Below are 21,713 nucleotides of genomic sequence, written 5' to 3'. Positions count from 1 at the left end.
CATCTATGATGGTTGATGTATGTATGCATGCATGTAAATGTACTAATTTCTGTGTACTTTTGCATGTATGTGTGCTTGCATGTGTATGTTTGTGTATGTGTGCATGTGTGCGTGTGTGTGTGTGTGTGTGTGTGTGTGTGTGTGTGTGTGTGAGTGTGTTTCTCACCAGGCAGTGCGTGACACTCCTGCTGCTGTAGGTCCCACTGACAGTTGAGGTTTAGGGAGCAGCTCCTGCAGTTGGCCAGCCTGGAGCACTCCTGCTCCTCCCTCCGCTTACACCTGGAGGAGTCCCGCACCGACTGCTCTCACACACACACACACAGAGAGAGAAGAAACAATGCCAATCCATTTCATAGTTTATCATCAATGTACTATTTTAATGCAGTAAACTTGAAAAATCAATACAACGTGCAACAAAAGCCGGAGATGGAGAGTGTGATGGTTGAGTGAGTCAGCCAAAGTCAAAGCAACCAAACAGAACACAGAGACTGAAGAGAGTAATCAATGCGAGGCCCATCAGATCTCGAGATTGGACTTGGTTCATTTTCACTGAAGTCATGTTTACTGTGCGTGCCTCATGGATCTCATTTACAGCAAGAGGGAATGACATTTGACATTTGACCCAAAAGCAAAAAAAAAGAACAGCTTTTTTTTTAAAAGCTAAGGATAAATTTGCATTTCTTTACCTATCTGAGCCTCAGAGGAAACATATTAAACTTGCTGACTCTTCTTATCAGAGGGGATAACATACTGTAAGAAACTGCTGAAACAAACTTCAATATAACCTAATCCCAATAAAACGAATTCCACACAAGTAATAAACCCCCAGTGGAAACAAGACATTAGCAAGGTCAAGGAAGAAGTACTAGGAAGGGACTGCTCTCCTTCCAGTCTGACTGCAACCTGATGCAACCTAATAGGAAGTGTCAAGTGTCAAATACACACATGTCCCCTCCTTCTGGCTCCGTGCTTCCACAAGCTCAGCTGATGTTCAGACAACATGGACGGAGGGGGAGACAGAGACAGAGCGCCGCCATGCTGCTGGGCCAGCTCCAGAGTCAGCTACACACACACACACACACACACACACACACACACACACACACACACAGATTCATACACACATAGATGCATTCAAACGCAGGCACACAAACAAACAACCAAACCAGATGCAGATACACATATAAAAAACAGAAAATGCAAAAAAAAGAGAGAGAGGGAGAGAGAGAGAAAGAGAGAGGGAGAGAGACAGAGGGGGAAAGAGAGAGAGAGAGAGAGAGAGGGAGAGAGAGAGAACACAATGAGCGAAGCAGAGTACAAACAAGCATTGAGCAAAGGTTATATCAAAATCACATCTTCAATCACATCTTAACTATAACACTTTACATTTTAAATTTGACCCTTTTATATGCTTGAGAGGACGTACTGATTAAAGGAGAGTAAATCTGAGTCCTAGATGGTAAGTTGTTAACAGTTTGGCTTGTTGGCAGCGGGGGACGTCAGCCAAGGATTGTGTGTGAGATAATGAAAGAGGTGAATACAGTGATTGGTTTCAGACTTTCCATAAATTACCAAATAAGCAGTTCATCCTATTGGTTTGGTGAGAAGAGTAATTTGAATGCTTGAATCTCTTCTGCCAAAAGTAGAAACAGCTTCACTTACAGATCTATCAGTGAAAAGTCTTTGCACTGATACAAGCATTACAATTACAGAATGACAAAGTTTAAGTACCAATGCCTAGATGAAGCAAAGACTGAGACTGTAAGACTAGCTATTTACTGATAAGCAGGATAGGGGACAATTGACATGACCTACTCATTTCTTTTATTCAAGGTGGCAGAAATCCAGTTGCATTTTGATTTTTGTTGTTAGTCTTTCTTTCTTTCTTTCTTTCTTTCTTGCTTTCTGTCTTTCTTTTTTGTAAACCCCTTGGAGTCTTCTTTGTGTTTTTTTTATCGTCAATTTTTTATCACTTCACAAACTATATTTACCAACATGTAAAGCGGACCCTAGCGCATGACTCTGATATTTGACATATTGTTTTATGTTTGTTTTTTTTCTTGCACTGGCCCTACAGGCCCAGAAGACTCACCACGGTGCAGTTGCTGGAGGCAGAGATACACTTCCTGTCCTCGCACCACTGACAGCCCCGTGTGTTGGCAGTACAGCTGGCACAGTCTGAGAACCGGAAACACTGCTCGTCTGTACTGTCTGGAGCAGACACACACACACACACACACACACACACACACACACAGAGCCATAGACAACATAGAATTTAACAGACCAGTCACAAGGCATGACTTACATTATTTGTATGGTAATAACTACAAAGTTGCTATAGTCTGTGTAGTAATGTAGTGGTGACACAGTAATGACATTCTCACTCAGAAATGTCAGTTTACAGTCAATCTGAGGAGCGACTTATGAGTCTGTAGAGCGTTTTAGCTGCATGTTGGTGCCACTGGGAGCAACAAGTCAGCTTCAATTGAAATGTTCTGCATGATGATCTGCATGATGCAGCAACTGATGGAATTTAAGCTGTGAGTAATAGATGAGAAATCATGACTAAGCATTGCAGATTGGAAGAAAAACTTTATAATGTGTAATCCCTGAAGATCTTCACTCGGTTAGACTATCTGGCTTGTCCATATTCATGCTCTTCAATGTGTGGTTTACATTGTAAACTCTCTTTGACAAGTAGGATGTTTCATCCCTACATCTACCTTTCAGTTCTGTCTCCTACAATAGACAGGCCAATAGAGGAACACTGTCCTGCTTATTGTTCTGATAAAATAATGTATTACTCTGCTGGATATTCAATTCCAATTAGGAATGCACTGATCAAACGGCTACCGATCATAATTAGCCGATAATCGTTCTAAATAGGTCATCGGTGATCAGGTGATCATCGTTTCAACTGCCCAAACAATCAATCAAAAAATAAAAAAGGTTAAATTGCCAGATTAGGAAAGTGAGCCAAATGAGCCAATTTGCAGCAGTCAGCAGAAGGCTAGTAGTGTAGGCTTTTTCTTTTTTTTTAAAGATTATTCTTTTGGACATTTCTGCTTTATTGGACAGTTACAGTGGAGAGAGACAAGAAAGACAGGGGATGACATGCTGCAAAGGGGACAGGTCGGATTCAAACCCGTGCCGCTGCGATCAGGACTTAGCCTAAATGGCACCAGGAGCCACCAGGACGCCCCAGTAATGCAGGCTTGTCATCCATCTGGCAATTATTCAACATATCTGACAGAGATCGTAATATTGCAGTATTCAATGTCATGCAGTGGCAACAGGTGAGTAAGCACCCCGATCGTCAAGCACACACTAACATGTAATTACTATGTCTGGATAAAACCTTTGATTAACGGGTATTTATTTATACATGTATAGGCCAGCTATGTCGTGCAGCCATGAGAATAATCTGGTAAACACAGTGCTATATTGGATTTTCATTATTTATGCTTGCTGTGCATTTTTACATGATGTGCCATTGTTAGTAGAAAGTCTGGGTAAAATGCATAATTTCAATCAGCGACTGGATCGGTGATCGGCCGATCACAATGTTGAAAACTGGAATCATATCCAGAAAACCTGATCGGTGCATCCCAAATTCCAACTACACCAGTTTACATCCTCCAGGGCTGCCGGTGGCACATGTTCACACATGACCACATAATCACACATAGACAAGGACACAGACAAAATCACAAAACACACAGACAAACGTATACACACAACTGAACAAAGACTTGAATGAGAGATTATAAACAGAGGCTGAACGGTGACCAACTAAATGTTAATCTGTCATCACGTCGATCATGCTTTCATTAGATAATGAAGGCAGTCAATCCACCTGTGATAGTTCTCCACTCAAAATTGACCGCCGGTGCAACCATTATCATGATTACTTTCCATTTAAACCTGCAGTGAGCTCGCCTGAAGCAGCATACCTGCAAAAGCTCTGCATCTGCATCTGGCAGGAACAGAGATGGGGGGGGGGGGGTATGTGGATTTTCAGACCAATCCTAATTACTTTGGAATGAGGTAATTGTTGCAGCATTGACCTTTTGTTCCCACAATTACGGTATGCAAACAAACTTCAGAAGCCAAATCATTTAGAATAATTATTATTCTCACGAAAAATACGCCTTTTGGGAGCGAGGCTTATGCAAAATTGTGCTGTACGTTTGGGAGAAAGTATGTTGACATGGCAGTTAAAATAGTTAAGGGGAAAGAAAGCGAGAAAGACATGGACGAATGAAAGATACAAATACATGAAAGAGACACGGCAGGGTCTAGTGTCACGTACCGGGCCGCGGGGGGCAGAAGGGAGCGGGTATGATGTGGCTGGGTGGGTGGGGCTCCCATGGGACGCAGCCACTTTTGACCCAGTGGCAGCGGAGGCCCGGCCCAGCACCGGCACAATGGACCGGGTCAGAGAAGGCCTGGCAGGACGGAGGGGTGTAGGCCAGCACATCGTTCAGAAGAAGCCCCGAAAAACCTCCAAAGATATACATGGAGCTAAAGAAGATACAGAGAGATGACAGAATTATACAGAATTATAGGGGCAAGGGAAACTTACATAGCAAAAGTTATAGAGAGTTACGTCAAGATATGTAGAGATTTATAAACAAGAAAGAGAAAGAGATATACATGGAACGATGGACAAAGAGAGATAAAGAAATATTAAGACAGGAGACCCTTTCAAATATAAACACAGATCTCCTTTTGGATAAAAAACACAGGGGGAAAAATGGTTTGAAGCTGTTTGATGTTTAAAGCTGACATTTTGGTACTTGAGGATGACCTTTTCGTGGGTGGATGGTGTTAAAGGCTCAGACCATTATTTCTGAGAAGTCACTTTCCAATATCATGAAACTATTTTGGAGCAAACTTTGTAAAAGATGCTTGCAAAAATCCAGCTCAACTGCACTCATTATTCTATGTGTTGTCATTTGACTCCTGTGTACATTTAAATTCAAGGGTATGTTCATGTTTGCAATGAATCTATTTAACTATCTTTATCGATCTACTTCTGTAAATTATATGAAGCCTGGATTTCTGGTTTTAATGTGATAGGGAAAAGCCAGCGTTGTTTATCACTCTTATATATCAATAAATCAATCAATCTATGATGCTCGTTACTTTGTGATGAAGAGTTGTGATTGAGTACCCACTTTCCCTCAACCTGTCCCATCCACTTTTACTTCAATTCATGATTTCCTACATTTCCTAGAAGGACTTTCTGCAACCCCTAGAGAACAGGTGTGAACTTGGTGCATTCAGTTGTGGGATAGTCATAGCAGAGCGAGAGATATTCCAGTAAAGAAAAAGTGACAGTCGCATCAATTGTGGCTACATAGTCTATTGAGGCTTCTGTCAGTGGAGAAATCGGTTTCTCTTCTTCTTCTACAATGGATTTCTCACCGTATGATTGTTGAACATCGGTGCAAAATGGTGAGTCTAGAAAGAAGCCCTCGCTCTTTGATTCTGAGGGACTGACACCAAAACCTGACGTTTGTTGTTGATGTTTTAGATTACTGAAGAATTTTCTGCTATCAAATTGTATCTGGGCTGAGAAATCTCAGCGTCATCATGTTGTTTGGCCACCTGCCCGCGGGATTAAGAAAAATATACCACCAAACAACAAAATTGGCCGAGGAATGCAAGGTACACCACCAACAGCTATTTATTTGTATTTTTTTATGAACAGTGTTAAAGTGTTTAAGCGTGGATTTTTCCTTTAAGGGGCAATCTAAATGGGTCCCGGCCAACAATTCAGCAATTCAAAAACCACTTTCCTCACATTCAGATTCTTTCAGAAACCACACCACCAGGCTCAAGGAATTTAATTTACTGACTTTTTTTGTGTAAAAGTGGCTAGAGAGATACACAGATACAGAGATATAGAGACAGAAAAAAAAACTGCAAAGATATGAATGGAGCTGTGGAAGTAATGGAGAGAGATATACAGTACATATCTAACCTGACAGCAAGACGTAGAGAGATACATATATAGAGAGACAAAAGAAACCGCCACAGATATGAATGGAGCCACGCCACAAGAGAGGAGAGATGCAATATACATATCTATACACAGAGAGGGATAAAGAAAGTTACGGAGAGGTGGAGGCAGAAGAAACGTCCGCAGATCTAAAAAGAGAGCTTGAAAGAAACGAGCAGAGGGGGGAGGTGACGGGAGAAATGCACTGAATAAAACTGAAACCAAACATAACGCGGAGATAAAGAGATAGATCAGTGAAAATCTACAAAACTACACCATAACCTGTGGAGGGAAAAGCAGAGATTGACATAGAGAAAAAGTAGACCCAGACTCTCACTGCTCCCGGAACTTCAGGAAGACTTTAAGAACAATATGTGCAAAGGAATAATGCATAGCTGGTTTCCACTGCAGAACTGTAATTGGGCAGCAAGGTGTCAGGTTCAAACCTCCGTGTTTTGTAAGCATGAAGTGTCCATGAGCAAGACAGTAAATCTGTAGGAGCTGCAGGGGGGCTGTTCAGTCGCTGACCTGTAATCTGACCTCCCACTGCAGGGGGGGGCGAGTGAAAACAGAATTTCCAGACGGGGATCGATAAAATGTGACACTATTATTAACAATGTCAAACCGTGAGAATGCCAGCTGTAATGTGTGTGACTGCTCTACTGGAAGTCACGACGATGAAGTACAGTCAACTGGTGTGGAAGGGAGGGACTCACCGGTTGCTGACCACAGCAGAGTGTCCAAAGCGGTTGGCGTCCCTGTGCAGCCCCGGCCTGGGAAGGACGGACCACTCATCACACGCTGAGGAGAAACACACACAATCTTCAGTGCACAATTCTGTTTAGTGTGTTTGTGAATGTGTGGCGTGTGTGTGTGTGTGTGTGTGTGTGTGTGTGTGTGTGTGTGTGAGCAAGCCAAAATGAGGATCAGAACAGTATGTGGTTCCACAGTTGGGAATCTTTAAACTCCACACTGTCTGTCTGACCACTGCAAAATGCCATTATCAACTACTTATTTAGGCTATTCTGCAACTATATGTACTATCCGCTATATATACTATATGGTGGATCAGTAATACAGAGATTATGAGTTGCCAAAATATTTGTTACAACTTCCAACAGCTGAAAAAAGAGCAAAACTTGATTTTTTTCAAACAATTCCTCCAAAAGTGGAGCCAAAGTTTAACAGTAGTTTAGTAAAAGCCTACATTGTACGGCTACATCTGCATATTCAGAAAGCATCCTGTGAGGGTGCACATTAAGGCAATAATCTTGAGTAGTAGGTGAGTAATATGCATAAACAGACAAGGCAACAGGAAACATGTCGACCCCACAAAGGATGCAGTTTTCTTATGGGCCAATCAGTAGCAATGTCAACTTGTTTTGACCTGTACCCAATCAGTGTCATTTTGAAAATCCCAGAATGGAATAGTGCGATACATTCATTCCTCCAAGTTTCTTCAAAATCTGATCAGGGGCGTCTGAGATATTGCGTGTGACGGATGGATGAACAAATGAACAAATGAAACAATGAAAAAAAGAACAAAGGCGTGAATGAACGGACGGAGACCGATCCATAGTCCATCCCTCCGATTTCATCATTTAGGACAAGAACTCATTATCCTGAACTTTTCACATCAAATCATGGTGATGCGGCGAAGGCAGGGGAGATAACCTGGGAGATGACTTCATAAAACACATCAAATACCACATCAGATACCTTGTCTCTCTCTCTCTCTCTCTCTCTCTCCCTCTCTCTCTCTCTCTCTCTCTCTCTCTCTCTCTGTCTCTCTTCCACTATCAGTGGAGCTATCAACTCTGTGTATTTTACCATTTGGATTTTACAACTCTCTGATGTTTTAATGACCCCTACGTGCTCCCATTATATTAATATGGAAATGACTATGTGTGTGTGTGTGTGTGTGTGTGTGCGTGTGTGTGTGTGTGTGTGTTAGTGTAAATGTGCCATTTAGCCAGATGAGCCCTCCCTGAACGTAAACGGAGAGCCGGGGAGTCGGGGACGCGTGGACGCCAGGTTGCTAACGACCTCGTTAAGCGGTGTGCTAATTGGGAGCACTTGTTTAAAAGCGAGGGACGCGGCAGATGACACGGTGCGAGGATGAGGGGGGGTCGTTCCAATCAGCTCCGGGAGCAATGAGTTCATCACTAGCAGGGGTTAAAGGTCAGTCATATTAACATGCCAATCAGAGTGACACCGATACGATCAAGCAGAATGTAAACCTGGGAGCGTTTGATAGGGTGAAGACAATGATGTCATGGAAGGCGTACATTTGGATAAGAAGCACAAGTTTTCACCAAGATTGTGAATACTTTTTGGACTAAATTGGTAAAAATCTTAACCCAGGAAGTATTAGACTGATGTGATGATTCATATTAAGCACATGAAGACCTCAGCACTAGTCTAGTACTGCCACAGAATTATTATTATTTTGTCAGATGGGCTGTAGTTAAATATAACCTATAAGGCCCAGCGTCAACCTGGCACCTCTGCTTTAGCGAGCATCAGCCAGCGGAGGCTTGGGGTAAGTGCTTGGTCGCAGCTGCTGTTGCTATGCGACAACTGAAAACCATTTGAAGCACGCGGCACTTTTGCTAAAAGTTTAAATGTTTTTCACTTCCAGCACTACCGGCAGTAAAAATAAGCTCCAGCGCTGTTCGGGAGCTTTGTAACATTGCATCTTTTCCCTTGAAACAACAAGAAAAAGAAGCCAGAGCTGTAAAAAGTAAAAAGTGATATGGACACACGGCCGAAACTTCACATTTCATAATCCGGTGTTCCAATTGGAGTTAGTCCCAGTTAGCCTTGCTGTGGAAACAAGGCAACTAACTGGTTACCCTCTACACCTCTGAGCTCCGACCACAGGTCCACTGAAGCTGACTGATGAGACACTGAGGCCTCCTAACCACCTCCTAATGATTTTTGAGGGGGAGGACACACCTTAACCAACCACCCTGAAACTGGAGCTGCTGTCCGCCAAAGAACCTCAGGCTGTACAGATATTTATCAGTCTCTCTCTCACACACACACACACACACACACACAAACACACACCGACACAGATTTTAATTTCCTCTCAGGATATGAGAAAATCTGTGTTAATAATGCATGGTGGGACAGAGAGAGAAATCATGAGCCCAGATCGAAGCAGGCGGGCAGGCAGGGCTGATTGACAGTTTGATCTGATCTGCACTAATGGAAGACTTAATGAATAAGGGGGTACGGGGTGTGTGTGTGTGCGTGTGTGTGGTGGTGGTGGTGGTGGTGGTGGTGGTGGGGGGGGGGGGGGTAGTTGTGGGGGATGGGGTCATTTGAGCAGCAGCTACTGTCTGGTGCTCCAATACACCAAGCCACCCAATGTCTTCCAAACGAGCTTCCAGCCTGCCCTGAGCCTTCCAGTGGTGTGTGCCATGTGTGTGTGTGTGTGTGTGTGTCTGTTTCTGAGTGTTTACATCTGCATGTTTGTGTATGTGTGGGTGTGTGCCCGTGTGTGTCAGGTTGGAGAGGGCTACGTTTTTAATTAGAGTTCATTTTCCCCCCAAATCTAATTAGAAGTATGAGGAAGGCAGGGTTGGGGGAGAGGGAGGGGGAGGATAGAGGTAGGGAGGGAGGGAGGGAGGGCTGGAGGGGGAGGAGAATTAAACCCAAATGAAAAGTGCCTTCCGTGTCGACCTGAATCTAATGTGTGGCAGCAGAAGAGCAGAAGAAGCTAATAACGCAGCGTCTCCCCTCCAAGGTTAGCGTGGCAAAACAAAAACAAATTAGTGCTCAAAGACCCGCGCTCACAGCGTGCGCAGAGGCGGGGAGGAACGAAGGGATGGAGTGATGTGACTTCCACAGGTGGAACTAATTAATTATCTCCACCCGGAGTGAGGAGAGAGGGCAGAGGAGAGGAGAGGAGAGGAGAGGAGAGGAGAGGAGAGGAGAGGAGAGGAGAGGAGAGGAGAGGAGAGGAGAGATTTGAATGCAGGGAAAAGGAGAGAAAAGTATAGAAAAAGGGGACAAACCGGTCTGTGGATGAAAGAGAAGGGAAGAAATAAGAAGAAGTAAGGAAGTGAGGAGAGGAGGTGGGATGGAGAAAGTTGACAAATGTAAGCAATATGTAAAACTTAGAACTAAGCAGAGGAAGGAGGAGGAAGCAGAAGCGGCCAAGGAGGAGGCGTACAAATAGCAGGACAAAATAAAAGGAGGAAGAGGGGGGAACAGGACAGGGAAATTCTGAGGCATTTCTAATCTTGGCCCAGGTTCAAACTGTCTCTAAAGCTGTCGTAACTTTCAGTTTGCTAAATAGTGACCATATTGGCCCGTTCTATGGATTTCACTCCGTAGAGTCTTTCTCCGGATGATTGCAGACTGTTTAGCAGCACCACGATAAGAATGGAAATGAGTCGTTTCCAAGTGGAACCACTGATGGAGTGAGGTTGGCCTGTGTGTAATACTGGTATTATGCTGCTGCCCCAAGCATTGGCTGCAAATGTAACAGTGCCCCCCTATAACAATACCAGACTGAGCGGTCCAACTTCCAAAGAGCAGTCACCGTAGCATCACCAGTTACTTAGCAACAGCCACGGAGCAGCATTGTGGCAGTAACATGGCTGCCACTATAAACCACATTGACTGTGAGACTGGGGTGCTTCTAGGCCCAGGCACATAACATGCTCACAATATTATGAGGCTATGAAGTTTAGCCTGTGATCTGCAGTCATCTACATGCCTCAGTCCAGTGTGTATTATCTAATGAAGTAGGAATACCATGCACATAATCTTAAAAGAAAGATGCAGAGGCTAACTGCTAATTGCTGTGGTCACGTGAAAACTTCGCAACTCTAATTTTGGTTATTTTCACGTTGTCACTTGAAGGCTGAAGGTTCATATGGTCCTGAATGAGTAAAGAAAGTTACTGTTGAGGAAGAAATGGAAAAGTACCTATACTAAGCAACATTCTATGCTCACCTAATATGTAACTTTTGACCCATATTTACACCTTAAGTGCCTAAAACTCAAGAATACTGAATCCTCTTCACCGTTATAAGATTAATCTCTAAAAGTAACATCTTGTGTGTTTCTTACAGAAACGTGACATAACATTGACCAATTGGCCTTGACAAAATAATAACTTGTTGTCTTCTAGAAAAAGGTGCTCACCTCGTATTACCCATCTCCTTAAAGTGCTAGAACTATCATTGGTTGTTCAGTCTTGTACATACGTATGACATTATACTTCTTGAAGAATAGCTTTATTATATTCTATCTGTATTGACACAATCATAAATATTCAACACTATAAAATTCTGTGTAATCATGCAGATTTTGAGTTCCTTGGCTCCCAACCTGCAGATTGAATAAACCTGTCAAACTGCCACTCTCTCATCCTGAGTGTTCTTCCACATTACATAACTCACATGTCCATGGAAGTCTTTCATAACACAGTGTATTTAAAAATGGGTGTGAATCTGAAAGTATGGATTGTTTCTTCATTTTCAAAGGCTTACGTTCTTGGAAATGCCGAGTTTTCTTCAATAGCAGCGATATGGAAACTCACACGCACAGAAGACTGTTATTTTCCAAAGGCAGGCGAGAGACCAGCACCAGACTGACTTTTGCCCCCCTACTTCTTTCATACACCATCTCCCACCCTTACATCTCCCTTTTTCTCCCTGTCTGCCCTCCTCTTTTTTCCCTTCATTCTTTCTCTCTCTCTGTCAGCCATCCCTCACTATACCAGCCTTCCTCACATCTCTCTCTCTCTCTCTCTCTCCCTCCCACCCTCCTCCGTCTCTGCGGTGAGTGAGAGAAGTCGCTGGTGGACGGGCAGATCTGCAGATACGAGCGCTTATGAATAAATGATGGTATTTGTCAAGCGAGGGCTGGATTTGCGCTGCGTTGAGGGACATGTAAATACACACATTTACTGCGAGTGTTTATGGGGTTCAAAAAAAAAAAAAAAAAAACAGCACTGCATCCAATACCGCGTTGTTTCCAACTTTATTAAGACACGCCGGCTCTGTAAACAAATTCTTTATCGTTTATTACCTTTAATTTTGCCTTTTATTCACAAGCTTATTCTCTGCTTTATCCTATCATATCTTTATTGTCTTTAGATAATTCTGTTTTGCCCTGCTCAGTGCTTCTCTCTCTCCCTAAATCCCTCCTTCATTTACTCTTTATTTCTCTCTCGCTCCATGTATATCCCTTTCTCTTTCTCCATCGCTCCTTTCCCCAGTCTCATCGCCTCCCTCACCTTGACTACTTTATCTCTCCAATATCCTCCTTGGTGTTTCTCCTTTTATTATATAATTTACAATGGAGAGTGACAGGAAAGATGAGAGAGTGGGGCGGGCAGGAGGTGAAGGATTTGAACCCAAAACACAGGGCTTCATGATAATGGTAAAAACAAATTATGATTATTTTACTAGATATTGTGATCACAACTTTTAATCACAATTATCAATCTTGAGGACTTGGAGAACAAATCTAGTCTCATGATACAGCATCCTGCATCTTCTATCAACATCTCGACTATTTTCAACTACAGCTGTGATTCTAACTGTAATAAAATAAAATGTTTCTGTTTAGCCAAATGATTATTAATTATGAAAAATAAAATCGCAGTATAATAATGTGATGTGATACCTTATCAATAAAATAGAAAAGGTAGGAAACCGTATAATGCACAAAACAAGTAGTTTATTTGCTATAAATAGTGCTGACAAATACAAGCACTTCAAAGTAATAAATATACAATATACAAATATAGGCTTAATTTAGCAGCTACTCAGATGCAACGCGTTTCAAACTTGCCGCTCATTGCATCAATCTTGCCACACGGATTCCCATCTTTTCTATTTTATGTTGTCTGACCGATTGGCAACCGATTTTTCCACCGGCGTTTTTAATGTGGATTCCTGGAAACTCTATCAATAAACATAGGAAAATTCTCTTTTTGCTTGCTGGGAAAATGAACTCTATGAACGTGAAAAGTGGCAAGCGTGCTTAGTCGACTTTCCCTGGATAAGCACATGTTAAAATAAAATAAATAAGTCATTCAGGGGAGTCGGTGGCTTGCTCAAGGACTCCTCAGCAGGGCGGATGCTTGCCAACACGCGGCTTGGCCCGGTTCGTCCGGTTGAAGGACGCTCTCTCTAACCACCAGGCCGCCCTGCCACCCACTATACAATTACACACGATTAATTGTGCAACTCCACCGCGTCACAAGGACACGGTGTCCACCTTTGCCCGCTGAGCCACCAGGATGCTGCTGCTTCCCTTGTCCTCCCTTACAGAAGCTCGCCATCTTTCTTACCATCTTACCTTTCTCCATGTATAAACCTTCCTCTCAACATCCATCTTTCCCTCCTCCTCTACCTCCATCTCTTTCCCTCTCTCTGCTCCCTGTTGTGTATCTCCTGTGAAGAGTTTGTGTAATCCCTCTTTCCCTCCCCCTCCCCTCCCCTCCCCTCCCCTCCCCTGCCTCCCTCCATCCGTCCCTGTCAAGGGGTGGTGCATTCTAAACACATCTACACGCCATCTGGCCTATGGTGCTATTGGGTAGCGTGTAATGGGACCCTTAATCATCTATATTCTCTCCCTATCCCTGTCTCTCTCCCTCTCTCTCTCTCTCTCTCTCTCCCTCTCCCTCTCATGCTCTCCTGTTTTCTCACGCACTCTTGTTTTCTCTCTCACGGACATTTTTTTTGTTGTCCGTTTTTTTTGTCTTTGTTTCATTAATTTTGTTTCTCTTCCTCTCTCTCTCTCTCTCTCTCTCTCTCTCTCTCCCTCTGTCTCTCAGCATGAGTCATTATGGGCATTTAATCATACACTATTGCTGTACAATCGTGAGGAGAGCTCGGATTCACGCCAGGAGATCAGTTGTAAACACACACACGCATTTGTATGCTTGTATATGCATGCTTGTGTGTGTGTGTGTGTGTGTGTGTGTGTGTGTGTGTGTGCAAGCGTGTTTTGCTGGCAACAGCATTCCAAAGAATGACTAATATCTAGTTTCACTGAGGGTCAACATGAGTAACAGTGGGAGGGTGGATGGGCAACGTGTGTGTGTGTGTAGGTGTGTGTGTGTGTGAGTGTGTATGTGTGTGTGGCCCCTGTATCAGCATCACAACCAAAGATAGTATAAATTATGCTGAACTTATTACAAAATACATGAATTATGATGTCATTTGGTATAGAAATAAAGACATAAGCATAACATAAAGACATATTTTATGTGGTTGAAATGTCAGGAAATAAAATTAAAATATTCTGCCATCACAATTTTTCTTTGAAAGCTTTGCAAGCTTTTGAATGGGTGATGTGAGGAATTGACATGTTGCCATATAAGTAGATAAATCCATAATTGGTAATATACATGTATGTTCCCATATATTGATTGGTATCTGCTGCAAAATCAAGTATCAACCTGCTCAAGTGTGTGTGTGTGTGTGTGTGTGAGCCCCGTTCTTACCTATGTCATAAGCCAGAAAGTCAGCGGAAAAGCACTTGGCTCCGTTGCTTAGCGACGTGTCGTTGTGAGTGTTTCCCCCGAAAACCAGCAATGTGCCACTCAGCAGCACCGCAGAGTGGAGGTACCGCGCCAAACCACTCTCCCTCAGGATTAGCCTGCGCACACACACACACACACACACACACACGCACACACACACACACACACACAGAAACACATGCAGAGAGAAAGGTGCGACAAAAGAGTGTGAAAACATGTTAGGAAAGTGTTAATGCGTTAATTATGAGTGTGAGTGTGTGTGTGTGTGTGTGTGTCTGACCGCATACATGTACAGTATGTGTGTGTGTGTCCGTGGTGCCATGTTATTGATGGCGTCTGTCTGAATATTTGACCTGGCCTGTGGCGACTGCCCTCCACACCAACTGTTCCTTCATGAGAGCTGCACACACACACACACACACACACACACACACACACACACAGATACTAGACATAGGCATTGTGGGAGGTCTCAATCTGCAGTGTGTGACCTTTGTGTGGTCAGAGGTGACATAGTGGAGGCCAACTGTGATGGCTATCCATGTCCACTTCACTCACTGCAGCCACTGTGACTCTCCACCTCAGCAGCTCTCTAATGCCTCGCAGTTCTTAAAGGAATACACCAAGTTTTAAGGGACAAGAATATTGACACCAAAATCATCCACGTGGCCCCCGGTAGCTCATGCTAACTCTTTACACTGTGTTGAGTGATAGTAGATAACTAGCATTATCCAAAGTAAAAAGACTGACTATATTTCATGTACATTTTTTGGCAATTTCTTACGTACAGTAAAACTGTCAGACTTAGCTGTATATCATTTAAAGGGTGACGGTTTCAGTTTCAGTCCCTCTCCGCCTACCCCTCTAGTTTAAAAAATGTAATAAAATGGCCGTAGGGAGTAGCGGTGGAGAGGGAGGGGAAGGGGGGCGAGGGGGATGGGCTATCAAATTAATCTGATTACGTACAGTCGAACTAAAGTAAGACAATACGAAACACTCAATGACGTTCACCTTCTTTAGCATTAGATTTAGCACCTAAAACATCAGCAGTTCACCATATGCACTTATAAATATGTGGAGGTAATGCCTAGTATTTTTGTTTTCTGTCTCAAACAACACCTAGATATCAGTTAACATCAAAACATGTTTTAGTGTTTCTGACCCCTTTAAGATGGCTTACCATTAGCTTTAGCTGCAAGTTCTCCTGTTCTATCTTTTGAGACTATGTTAGTTGCCTACTATCATATACATAGTGTATGCTGAAGTGTGAAGTGTCTCTCAAACCTCCCCAACCTGAGTCTCCAGACCTGAAGAGTCAGGGAAACTAATTTGATGTAGCCTCCAATCATATTGGCCCAGTAGATGCATTTCATTCTATATAGTCCTACTGTGGGTGATTGCAGTGCATTTAGCTGCAGCAGAGTAAGTGATGTATTTGTTGTGAGAAGTACATTTTCTAACTGAGCCATTGTATGTTCGTGCAGCTATTTCACTCAACTTGATGGGTGAACTGCAAGCCAAATGCTAATAGTTTGCACTCCAATTAGTCAAGATTTGAGTAATGTAAAATACCCTCCTTCCTTCATAGAGTTTGTTGAGGGCTTTCTGATTATACTGCGATGCTTTGAAGGTTTTTACGTTGGGTGGGAGTTTGATAGAATAGCTAGAATACCTGGAAGAGCTTTGCAAATGTTTAGGGTTGGAAATTTCGAATGTCTGCAAGCTTAGGTGACACCTGACTCTGACAAGAAATTCCATTTGGAAAGTGAGAGCAACAGAGAGACAGAGAGTGTCTGTGTGTGTGTGCATGTACACGTGTGTGAGTGTGTACACGCACTGAGTGAGTGAGGGAGGGAGGGAGACTGATAGAGCGTAGTGTCCTCTTTCACCCATCCATCTGCTGTAGGTCAACTGAGGTCTGCCCTCCTGTCATACGTATCCCTCCATTCTCTCACCCTCTTCTCCTCTCAATTTCTTACTCTAATGCTCTACTTTTCCTTTCCCTCTCCTCTGAGACAGTACATACACATCTTGGAACAAATGAATCAGTTCCTGAAGCCCTTCATTCAATATCCCTGAAATATAGAGCATCCAGTCTGTAAATATGTTATTATTTTGTCAGCCAAAGACTTAAATTAGGTATGTTAGCTACTAGAGTTGACAAAAACACCATAATCTTGAATGTTGTGCTATCACTCATTTTTGAGTATTTGTCATTTTCTGTTCTGGGGCAAGCTTCCCAAAGAATAGCCCTAAGACTAAGCGTTGTTATCTCTATTTGAGCTACATCATTGTTTTCAAGAGTTTTCAACACTTGTTTTCAACACTTTTTAGTTCTAGACGTCTGTCACATTCAAGGTAACAGTAACCCCAGTTGGAGAGCTTAAGCTGAAATGAAGTCATCAGTAATCAGTTTTCCACATTGGCTATACACTACGAACTAATGCGACCTCTCTTTGCTGTGTCTGGTGTAATGATGTTTAATAATGCCATTCAGTTGCCAATGTCAATATTCATGGATAGCCTCAGCAATATGCAGAGTCATTTGACTGCACACATGATGAGCATGCATGAATATTTTATGCACTACTGTCACGGCACCAATGTGCGCAGTGTTGTGACTGTAGTGCCGCTGTGAATGTACGAGGTTTATGTACTGATAGTGGTAAAAGTGATTCATGTAAGAACTTAGCCAAGGACAGTCCAATGTTTAAACTCGCCCTGGCAGGTCATAATTTCTGTGCAAATGGAGCAGCTGATCATAAAGCAGCACTTTCACCTTTTCCTATTAGTTCATAATCGGCGCATATAAGATTAGATCTCACTCATCCAAACTCACAGTGTCAACAATGAGCGCATTAGGTACGGCAATCACCTTTCTTCAAATGATCTATCTCTCTTTCACCCTCTCTCTCTCTGTCTCTTGTTTCTATCGCTCTCTACAGGCACAGACACACAGCTTGTGAAAAACACAAACCAGTTGTGTGTGTGTGTGTGTGTGTGTGTATGTGTGTGTAGTAAGCTACATGAGAGCTGACATGGTGGTAATAGAGGGGCTGCGGGAAGTGTCGAAAACAGTTTGCTCTGCTGCCGGTGTTCCACACTCTCAAACAAGCTCTAGTACATCTGACAAGGAGTGCACATAAACACAAAAGTACACACACACACACACACACACAGATACTTATGCAGATATATTTATACTTACAGTATTCTCGTGCATACACAGATGCACTTACAAACACACACACACAACCAGCACGCACACACACACATTCCGTCATCCCCTCACCCCCTACCACACCTCTCTCTCTCTTTCTCTCTCTCTTTCATACACACACACACACACACACACACATACAAACTCCAACCGCAACATGTGCACACACACAACAACATTTTCACAGTACAGTGTTGTGGCACAGTAAAAACTCATATTAAGACAGCTTTGGAAACTGTTATGAACTGATATCAGGAAGATATTGAGGTCCCAATTCCACAAAATGATGCAGGTATAGCAGCTATGGACGATTCGGACGTCATCTCAACTTCTCAACTTTCAAAATGTTTGCTGGGAATACAGACGCACACGTTCATACGTAATGTCCCTCTGCGCTCTCACCATGTGCGAGTGTGGACGTGGTAGCGGTACATGTGGTCCACCAGGCCGTATTTGTTGCTGTTGAGAGCCTTGTAGCCGCCGTGGACGAACACACAGCCGCTGGCCTTGTCGTACACGCTGCTGTGGCCGTAACCCCCCTGCACCACGGCTCCGCCGGCAGACACGACCTGCCAGGAGTTCGACCCTGGGGCGCAAAGAGAAAAGGGAGCGGGAGTGAGAGAGCGGGAGAAAGAAAGGGGGGTTGATTAATGCAGTACTCAGGGACAAAGATCAGAGTTGATAGCTTAAAAAGTTTTTGATGCTTTGGCAATATTGGCCTTCCACATCCATGCCAAAAAGCAAAGCACTTTTAATTCTGGCGCCGAGAGAGAGAGAGAGAGGGGGGGAGAGAGAGGAACAGACGGAGAGAGTGAGCCAAAGAGGAAGAGAGGCCAGAGGAAATTAGAATTTATCGAATTTAAAAGTGCCCCTTTATTAGACTGGCGTGATGCATACAGATTCATTCAGGTGCATGCAAAACGTTATTAAAAACAGGCAGGAATTACATCATCCAGCCTGCCCCCCCGTTAAAGAAGAGACACAACGCAACAAGCAAAACCCTTAGAAGTAGGGGAAAGAGAAAGCAAAAAACTTCAAAAGCGCGAGACAGCGTGCCACGATCTAGAACTGTACAGGGCACACCCCCGAGACCCACTGTAGTACTGACAGCAGAGAGAGAAACAAAGAGAGAGAGAGAGAGACAGAGAGAGAGACAGAAACTCAGTCAGAAAGAGACAAAACGGAAGAGAAAGAGCAAGACAGAGAAAGAAGAGAGAGCCAGAGACAGACACACATAGACAGAAACAGAGACAGAGAGAGAGGAATGAATGAGAGAGTGAGAGCAAGACAGAGAGAGAGAGAAACAGAGAGGCAGATATAAAGAGATGACAAGAAAGTAGAAGGTCAACCCTTATCTCATCCCTGTCAGCTAATTGCTGGGAACCTGCCGCACCAAGTGGTCATTAAATCCTTTTACCTCATATTTTACACTCCGCTTCAACTCCCCTCTATTCATTTCCAGGTTGCACTGACTCTTACTCTCTCCTTCTGAAGCCTAATGATGTTCGGTGTAGAGTTATGCTGTGACATTGTCAGAGGGAGAGAGAGGGGGAGGGAGGGGGAGCCGGGCGAAGATGAAAGTGATAGACAGATGAGGGGAGAGAAGGGAAGGAAAGGTGAGGTGGAGGAGCAGGGAGGGAGGGAGGGAGGGAGGGAGGGAGGGAGAGATGACGGAGATTGAGAGGGAGGGATGAGAGAGGGGGTCAAAGAGAGAGGCCGGCAGATAAAAGGAAAGGGAATGAGGGAGCAACGGAGAAGGAGGCGAGGAGGGATGAGAGAGTGTACTAGAGACAGAGAGAGAGAGAGAGAGAGAGAGAGAGAGTGAGGGACAAGAGGGAGAGAGAGAAAAGGATGACAGGGAGGTAGAGTGAGAGAATCCAGTGGATTCATTAATCATTGTCTTCTCCCAGACACTCTGGCCTGGGTGCCACCTCTTCTTAATGACCGCTCTGTGTGTGTGTGTGTGTGTGTGTGTGTGTGTGTGTGTGTCTCCAGAATGTGTCAAAGATTCAGCTCTAATTTCAGTGGCTGGTCGTACAACACTGGACTACACCGCCATCTACTGGCTACATAGAAAACACTAAAACTAACCCCTAACCTATAATCAAATGCATCAAAACTTGAGAAAGAGAGAGAGAGAGAAAGAGAGGGAGAGACAAAAAGAGAGAAAGAGAGACCTGAGGAAAATATGCATTGCGATAATATGCAATAATACATTTTGAATATTTGGAAAAGATCAAGTTTTACCAAAAAGATATGGTAATTAAGTTATTAGGAAAATGTTTATAATAGCTGATAACATTAATATGATTCTAAAGTTAAATTAATTTTATTTCATGCTTGCAAACATAAAAGTTTGCAAAAAGAGTTAAAAGTTAAAGTTGAGTCTCATTTTGGAGTGAAATAACTGAAGAGAATTTTTCACTGAAGAGTGAAAGAACTGAAGAAATAATTGAATTTGTGGTTAGTATGTTAACAATGTAAAGAATAATTTTCAATTCTGAGCAAGTGGTTTATGCCATGGACCCAAACAAGCCCTTTTTGTCATATTAAAGTTTAAATCCACTCAAAAACTCAATTTGTGTGTTATTTTTGCCATCTTGGACAATTCAACTAAATGGCCCTGTGTAGCTGAATGAGTTGAGCACGACAGTAAAACTACCAGGAGAAGCTGATTCCCACTTGGCTGTCCTCCATGCTTAACACTGAACATCAACAACTCTCTATCAACATTAGAAAGCCAAGAAACAATGCATGATGTGGTGATGAGATGCTCTACTGACAAAGAATGGGTGGCCAATTGTGGAATTTTTGTTTGAGCTTTTACACCCAAAAGAGCTTTCTTTCACAGCGGGGCTACCATTTCTCAACCACAAAATTGTACCCATATCCCAGGAAAATTGCCTTAGGTACCGTCACAGTGACTGTGAAGTCATTCTGCTGTTAACTTTCAAGGGAGCAGCTCCAGAAAGTGTAGCTTCCAGACAAACTACTATAGTTTGACTCCCTTGCTTTTGGAGAGAATTGTTTGAGGTCAAAATCTGAGATGTAACTGTCTGAGATCAAAAGAATAAAAGCTAAGCTAAAGCTAAAACCTCAGGAGCTGGGGAAAAAAGCCTGATTTTCAGATTTCAGATTTCTGCATTGAACATGTTTTAAATTTGTTGTCTTGGGCCTTTGGGCCATGAAACTTGTTCTACCCATAAAGGACCATGTGGATGAGTTGTACGATTCTTCAACAGCAGCAATAACTGAATTTTTGAAGTTTTACATTGGATTTTCACCCCTGCCTCAGCAACAGTACTCTGCTGTGTGTTTAATACATCTAGTATTATCTAGTGAACCTGGGTTAGAATCCCGATTCCCACTAGTGACCATTTTAAAACATTGCCTCCGGAAATGTCAACAACTTGAAGAGTCCTTCTGTTTGACTCACATCAATGAAAAGCAATTAAACAATCACCAAAGAAAAACAAATAAAGCACAGTCAGCTGTGCCACTCACTGATATTGTACTCCTGAACTTTGCTGATGTAGCTGTAGATTGGCGAGTAGCCGAAGAAGATCAGCATCACCGGCTCGCCGTTGGCCAGCTCCATCACGTGGGCAGAGTGGCCCTCCAGGGCGTAGGGGGGAGGTGGGGTGGGTTGCCGCGGTGACCAGGTGCGTCGGGGGATGTTGAACACCCACATCTCATCTGTCACGTTGGCCGACCCTGCTTCCAGTTTCCCTCCGAACATGTAGATGTCATCCTGCAAGACAGACAAGTCAGAGTAGATGGTGTGTGTGTGTGTGTCAGTGTTTGTGTGTGTGTTCGTGTTTCATACACACTCAAATACACAGACATACCCTTCGCCACATAGCATCCCCCAACTCATACACACTTTTGCTATGGAAGCCTTTTACTTTAAAGTGCTAATCCGGAGATCCTCGTTTGTTTTTGTAATTTTTGGTGCTTAGCGGTCA

The 21,713-nt window shown here is 43.3% G+C and overlaps 1 protein-coding gene across 3 annotated transcripts in view; it reads right to left on the bottom strand.

Annotated features, from left to right (window-relative positions):
- atrnl1a (attractin-like 1a) overlaps window positions 1-21,713 on the bottom strand; it is a 225,085-nt gene that overhangs the window by 168,104 nt on the left and 35,268 nt on the right. For 2 of the 3 annotated variants that reach the window (XM_078288841.1, XM_078288840.1), the window contains exons 8-15: window positions 21,253-21,499; window positions 18,151-18,334; window positions 14,490-14,644; window positions 6,727-6,811; window positions 4,316-4,527; window positions 2,093-2,211; window positions 946-1,062; window positions 167-299 (exon numbers count right to left, since the gene is read on the bottom strand). In XM_078288841.1, the coding sequence (XP_078144967.1) occupies window positions 167-299; window positions 946-1,062; window positions 2,093-2,211; window positions 4,316-4,527; window positions 6,727-6,811; window positions 14,490-14,644; window positions 18,151-18,334; window positions 21,253-21,499 (1,252 nt within the window). Of the gene's footprint in view, window positions 1-166; window positions 303-945; window positions 1,063-2,092; window positions 2,212-4,311; window positions 4,528-6,726; window positions 6,812-14,489; window positions 14,645-18,150; window positions 18,335-21,252; window positions 21,500-21,713 lie in introns of all 3 variants that reach the window. The other variant, XM_078288842.1, reaches the window with a different exon arrangement.

This window comes from Centroberyx gerrardi, chromosome 15 (genome assembly GCF_048128805.1).
Source record: "Centroberyx gerrardi isolate f3 chromosome 15, fCenGer3.hap1.cur.20231027, whole genome shotgun sequence".
Classification (NCBI taxonomy): domain Eukaryota; kingdom Metazoa; phylum Chordata; class Actinopteri; order Beryciformes; family Berycidae; genus Centroberyx; species Centroberyx gerrardi.
Note: the sequence above shows the minus strand (reverse complement) of the source record. Positions and strands in the feature narration are given on the sequence as shown.